Source organism: Egretta garzetta, unplaced genomic scaffold, assembly GCF_000687185.1.
Source record: "Egretta garzetta isolate BGI_Z169 unplaced genomic scaffold, ASM68718v1 scaffold275, whole genome shotgun sequence".
Lineage (NCBI taxonomy): Eukaryota > Metazoa > Chordata > Aves > Pelecaniformes > Ardeidae > Egretta > Egretta garzetta.
Genome location: NW_009259867.1, coordinates 1,879,137 through 1,885,732, shown reverse-complemented (window position 1 = coordinate 1,885,732; position 6,596 = coordinate 1,879,137). Strand labels below are relative to the sequence as shown.

At 45.1% G+C, this 6,596-nt stretch overlaps 1 protein-coding gene across 1 annotated transcript; it reads right to left on the bottom strand.

The window, feature by feature from the left end:
- Positions 1-2,254: 2,254 nt before the first annotated feature.
- On the bottom strand, positions 2,255-6,240 carry ARF1 (ADP ribosylation factor 1). Its single transcript, XM_009640104.2, has 4 exons — positions 6,061-6,240; positions 5,332-5,442; positions 4,519-4,643; positions 2,255-3,362 (listed from the first exon to the last, which is right to left on the bottom strand). Exons 1-4 carry the CDS (start codon positions 6,206-6,208, stop codon positions 3,201-3,203), a joined length of 546 nt encoding a protein of 181 aa, XP_009638399.1. The 5' UTR covers positions 6,209-6,240; the 3' UTR covers positions 2,255-3,200.
- Positions 6,241-6,596: the final 356 nt, after the last annotated feature.

Here is a 6,596-nt window from a genome sequence, read left to right as displayed (position 1 = left end):
CAAGGGGAGACAAGGAGGGCTGTGTGTCTGTCCCCCAGCTGGTGAATGAGCAGGGGGTGCATATAAAGGGTCAGATAAGCCCCCACGGTGGCTCACATCACCCAGGGCTGTGGCCCCTCCTGCAGTCCCCACTTTTGACCCCCTCCCAGGGAGGAATCCGGCAGCAGCTCTCGCCCCTGGTGCCAGCTGAAGGAGACGCCTATTTCGCCCTCAAAACTGAGATCCGAGCAGAATAGTTTTGACAAATAGGGACAAGATAAAAATGAGGATGAGCAGGGTGGGGGGGGGGGGGGGGGGGGGAGGGCCCCCCCCTTTTTTTTTGGGATGAAGGCACCCAACCCTATCCCTCCTCTTGCCCTGGTTCCTGGGTGGAGCAGGGAGGAACTTCACCTGCTGCAGCGTTTTGGGGAGCTCACCCCTTCCCCTGGGGCATGAGATGCCTCCTGCCGGGCTGGGCGGGTGGACGAAATCCATGGGGAATCCCGCTGAGCCCAGGGCAGAGCAAAGCATTCCCTCCTTGCGGCCGTTCCCAGCAGGTCATCCACCTTTCTAGGGATGGGAAAGAAAGGAAGCGGGGAGGGGGGGGCCTCTGCATATTTCAGCAGCGCAAAGTGACGCCAGCAGGAGAGCTGGCCCTTCCGAGTTCAACCCCCTCCCAAGACAGGAATAAACAGATGTCCTGCCCTATGGGGCACGCAAAGATCCCGATTCAGAGCTTGAAATTCAAGGCGAGATGAACAGCTTCAGAAGAATAACCTGACTCACCGGAGTGTGGCAATCCCTTGTCGTTGTTTGCCCAACGCTATTTACCCTTTTACTACCAGGACAAGCGCAAGGAACCTGGGGAACCTGAATAAATCCGCCCTCCCGCCTCCAGCTCCCCCCGCTGAGGACAGGGCAGAGGAGCCGCCCAGTTAATCTCTGCACAAGAGGACAGTCCCAGACTAAACCCGGGCTCAGGACGAGGGCTGCTCTGTGCACGCGCCCGAAGCGGCTGCCGTGCTGCTCCAACGGAACAGATCCTGGGGAGCCAGGGGAAATGTAATGTCAGGCAGAGGAGGTGACCCAAGAGGCCAGCTCGCTCTCGACCGAGACAGCGAGAGCCGCGCTCCTGTCCCCTCCTGGCACAGCCGCGGTCCCCCCCCGACATCCAGCCGAAGCCCCCGGCGTCCCCACCAGTGAGGTCGCTCCCTAACCTGCAGAATATACCTTTAGCTCATGTTTTTTCCGCCTGTGTAAGGGGGGGGGATCTGCTGCTACTCCAGCCAGGAAAACAGCCGGCGGCCAGAGCCACGACCCGCAGGGATGAGAAGCTGTAGCTGATGTGGGACGATGGGCCGGGAGGAGCTCTGTCCCGGGTCCAGAGGGGACTGCAGAATGGAAAACATGCAAAACAAAGCGTTTAGGAAGGCAGGCTTCATGCTTTCCTCCCCTCCCACCCTGCCCCAAAACCTGCTAATTGCCAGATGCTGTTGTTAAGTGGGATCGGCAGGAAGGACAACGTGGGAAGTGATGGGACCACTCAAGAAGCTCAACAGATGCCCTCGAGGCAACAAAGGGACTCCAGCAGAAGCCACCAGGACCAAGGAACCGCTGCCAAAGAGCTAGGAACAACACATTATTTGGAAAATATGGCAGATGTGCCGAAATTTTCATGCCAATCGTGATGTGGCGAAACACTGGCCGGATTTGCGCTAACCTAACGCGCGGTACCGCACAAAGATGATACAAACCAACATGATGCCAGTGCAAGTTTCATGAAAGTTTTTATTCAACAAGTATTTCATTATGATTCTGCCAAGATGATCAAATGAACAGCAAGGCATAAAAAACATGAAATAGTTAAGAGATTTTATTCTAATAGCTTTAATTACAGTGCTTGTTTGTCGAAATGAAAACTGAAAACAAGTATACAAAACAGTTGCATTACTAATCGTGTATTGAAAGCAATAAAGGTTTCCACAACACTAAATAAACCAGTTCTGATAGTTCCTCAGGTTAAAGTTTAACAGCTCCAGCTTCTTCAGTGTTTATCAAAATACAAAAGAAAAGTAAAGAGGTCTTTTTCTGATGGCAAATCTGAACCTTGCAGTATGAGGGATGCCAAGGGTTTTCACACATATACAGATATGGGATTGTTCCAAAATGGGATTGAATACTTCTAGAGTGGAATGACTCTCCAAACTCTCATGCTTTATTTTATTTATTTATTTTTTTTTCCCTAGACGCTATACATAGATGTTTGGTGGTGTTTTTTTTTTTTTTTCATGGCAATTCTAACGTTAAGTACAGTGCTTTCCGCCTATAGAGCTTAGGACTAGTACAGGCTGTGCTTTCTGTGGAAAGGTTTGCCTTCTGGAGTGGTTTACACACGAGAAAAGTACAAAACACTTTTGACAAGTACGACAGGCTAAAAATGTGACTTCTGGCAATTATTCAAGTTCAATGGAAGCGGTAAGTCTCACCTGAACCAAAAGTCAGGAGTTTAGCATGAGTCTGCAAGCTCACCTAAACCAGGTCCGACAAATCTTTTAACGAATATGAACAAATTCGAGCACATACTATGAGCTACAGAAAGAGCCAGAGATCTATTAGTTATGATCTGTTCTTTAACCGGATGAAGCTAATTGGGTGTCGATCGTGGCTTCACCATTTCAAAAGAATCAAAAAAGTCACCACATTAGAGCTGGAACAGCAGAAGCGATGTCAAACGTTTGTAATGTTGAAGTGTTTTTACTTTTCCTTGACTATTTTAAAAAAATACAGAATTCAGGTTAAAAACCAACCACCAAAATGGATCTCACAGATCTCACAACCCAACCGAGATAGTATTCAGCTCTACTGCACAAGGACCACTGGTAACCCTTATGTTAACCCACTGAAATCCCTTCCGAGTACTAAACAGTGAGTTGATTCTTTACAATAAAAAAAGCTGAGTAATATTGCATAGGAGTACCAGAAACTGCCTCATTGGAAACAAAAACTATTTACATTAAATAAGAAACCTAACTGTTTTCAGGCTTGTATTTGCCACATTTACAGCATGATGCAATATATACTGTGACAAAAGAAATGAAAACAGCTTCCGGCACTCAATACCACAAAGTAGCACAGTTTGCCACATTAGAGTAAAGCGAAGGGCGAATAGGAGGAAATAAGAGGGAGGGGTGGAAAAAGAGGGAAGAGGAAGGTTTATGGTTTCATTTCTGGTTTCGGAGCTGATTGGACAACCAGTCCAGTCCTTCATAGAGACCGTCTCCGCTAGTGGCACAGGTTGCCTGGATATACCAGTTCCTGTGACGAAGAGAATGCAGTCCAAGTTTGTCTGTGATTTCTGCTGCATTCATCGCGTTCGGCAGGTCCTGGGGGAAGGAAGAAGAGTCATTTTCTCCCCTACTCGCCGAGAAGAAATGCCCGCCTCCCTCAACCGGTTTTGACCATCAGCTTTAAAGCCATTAAGAGAAAGTTAAGAGCTCTCGGAGCTTCTCTTTCAGGCAAACTCAGTGGATTACTTCTATATTCGAGCTATTTCCCCTACGCCGACAAAAGTCTCAAAGGTTTAACACCACAATCAAAAGCACATTATTATGGAATATTTCTCTTCAGAAAACAGAAGTGAGACAGCTGACGTTTGGATCAAGTCCCTAAGTCTCCTCAAGTGTTGACCCAAACCCACTTACAACTCAAGGCCCATTTCATTCACTTTCCACTCAGAAAACTGCAACTTTTTTTTTTCTGCAACTGCAGTTACGATTTTAGATGCAAGGCCCATTTCATTCACTTTCCACTCAGAAAATGTTTTCTGCAACTGCAGTTACGATTTTAGATCAACTTTTATCATAAAGTCATACTCAGCTTAGAACTGCGTCTGTTTATAGTCCACCTTTCCTGCTGCTAGACAAGACTCACAGCTTATTTACCCTTCACAACCGAGCCTGTGCAATCGGTGAAGCAGGATGCTATTCCTTCTGTAAGTTTACTAGCGATGTTTAAGACCCTTGACACTTGGGTTTAAGCTCCCGAGACCTTCATAAGCAGTAAAAGGCACAACTCTCAGCTCACTTTGTGACTTGGAAGAGTACAGCTCACAGATCAACACAAGTATGTTAAAAGTCAGCCCAGCACTTCCACCACCAGCAGTGGTGCCCTCAAACACCCAAACTGAAGATTTCGGGGAGGTTCCAGCTTTCTGGCCTTCCGCTCTGCTTGGAGGAAGTTTGGGCAGGTGCTGTACTTGAGCCAAGCCGACCTTAAAAATCAAACCAGTAAAATTCTTTCCTAAAACTGAACACACAAGCATTTCTATTAGCCAAGACTGTTTGGAATAGAAGGGTGTTCCCTTCAGAGAACAGGGTAATTTAACCTATGGGTTTGCTGCCTTCAACAAAACAGAACGGACTGAGAGCTTAGCGATTCTTAGGCTGCAAACACAAACGTCAAAAGTTCAAGATCCAGCACTCGCAAGCATGTTGTACGTTTTCAAGAGTTCTTACAGAAAGACACCTTTCCTGGGCATACCTGTTTGTTAGCAAACACTAATAGAACAGCATCTCTAAGCTCATCTTCTGCCAACATTCTCATAAGCTCTTCTCTGGCCTCGTTCACTCGTTCTCTGTCATTACTGTCAACCACAAAAATCAGACCTAGAAATAAGCAAACAATCAGAATAAGCATACGCCAGAAGTTATTTACAAATGAGGAAAACTTCTGGAGGTCAGAACTAAGCTTTGAAGAAAAAAAATAATGCAAAACAATTAAGTATATATCAGACAAAATACAGTTTTCTTATTACTGTAAGCTTATGTCTGAGAGAAAGCCTGTTCTTGCTGAGAGCTGGTGAAAGCAAGTGTGAGTTTGCATTTGCATTTCTGGAACTCGTGTGCTTCATCTACATAACCACTCAGTATTTTCCAGTGAGTAGCAACTCTTGAAATCCTGTGACAGGTCTCAAATGCGTGCATATTACAAAGGCGCAGCAGTAAAAGAGGCGAGAAACTCAGTTTGTGGGGCTGTCAGAGCTCGTAGTAAAACCTCTGCTTTGAAGGCAGAGCGCTGTGACGCTTACAGAAGAAAAGCAAAATTCTGAACGCGCTCTGAGTCAGAGGGACAAGGAAGACTGGTTTCCAGATTTCTTCCCGTCCCTCTTTGAACCTGCACTAGCTTAACAGAAGAGCCAGAGCAGCACACAAACACACCCTTTTATAATAATAAATATCCTTCACCACCCCCAAGAAACTCACAAGATTATCATAGTAAGGACACTGGAAAAAACCAAACCAACCCACCACTTTTTAGGTTCTGGAAGCCTGAGATTTAAGCCTTCAGACTCACCTTGTGTGTTCTGGAAATAATGGCGCCAGAGTGGTCTGATCTTATCCTGACCGCCTACATCCCAGACTGTGAAGCTAATGTTCTTGTACTCTACTGTTTCCACATTGAAACCTAAAATAGAAATTGTGGCAGAAAAATCTCAGTTAAACACAGTTGGCCCTGGACCTATTGTATTTACCAAGTCACACTCAGAATGTCATCACAAAAAACGTTACCTTAAAATTTAAATCTACTTTAAATAAGCAGAATCCTACACTGAAGCCCTCAAAGCAGACAAACATGGGTTCTCTGGAACTCCTGCTCCTACCACCACCCCCCGCTGCGATCAAAGTAACGAACAAAAGCTGCAATTGCTACCTGAGCAGCTACAAAATGCAGAGCAAACTATGTTGCATAAAAAAAAAAACCCCAAAACCCTGGGCTTTAAGGACTGCAAGTAAGTTATGTCTCCGATCACACTGTTCTTGCAGTCACCATCACCCTCAGTTTCTCAGTCTAAACTACTTGATGCCACAACACGATTAGGAGGGCTGCCTGCCCTTCTGTGGCCCATAAAGGGTTGTTCCACAAACGACTAAAGAGAGTGAATGGAGTGAAAAAGAGTCATGTAATCTCCTCCCATGTCGGAAAATTATTAAATCAATAGACTGGTAGCTGAGATAAGACACTGCTGCAAACAATAAGACCCAAATCTCAAAGCAAGCAGTTATATAAATTTAAAAATCTTACCTATAGTAGGAATAGTAGTTACTATTTCACCGAGTTTAAGTTTGTACAAAATAGTAGTCTTTCCTGCAGCATCCAGGCCAACCATTAGAATACGCATTTCTTTTTTGCCAAAAAGGCCTTTGAAGAGGTTAGCGAAAATATTTCCCATGCTTGAGATATGTTCTCACTGGCCAGTGAAGTCTAGAGGAAAAAGATCACAGTATCGCTTGTGAGTTACCATGTTCTGAGCAGGGCATAATCAACGACCAAAAAAGTATCAGATAAAATGAATTCTTTAGATACCCCCAGCCAACACTGTACATTATTCTTCCTGATACTGAAGCAATACAATGATGAACAGATACGTCAAAACTTACTCCTTATAAAAAGACATTGCTCCAAGTGCTTTATATCTTTCAAATATTTTTTCAGAGATTTTAGCATTAAATATTGTCCACAAACTTTAGTTGGCAAAACCGTGGTTTGCTTTCAACACAACTGACCACTTCAGGTACTTTGTCCCCCACTGTTACAGCATCATTTATCTGCAGCCTAAA

Bases quoted from the DNA above. Each gene is read 5' to 3' on its own strand.
- ARF1 (XM_009640104.2), bottom strand. From the start codon at position 6,208: ATGGGAAATATTTTCGCTAACCTCTTCAAAGGCCTTTTTGGCAAAAAA. The intron at 5,443-6,060 runs GTAAGATTTTTA...TTTCTATTTTAG, and splicing joins AACTACTATTCCTACTATAG to GTTTCAATGTGGAAACAGTA. The intron at 3,363-4,518 runs GTATGCCCAGGA...TCCTTCCCCCAG, and splicing joins TAGTGTTTGCTAACAAACAG to GACCTGCCGAACGCGATGAA.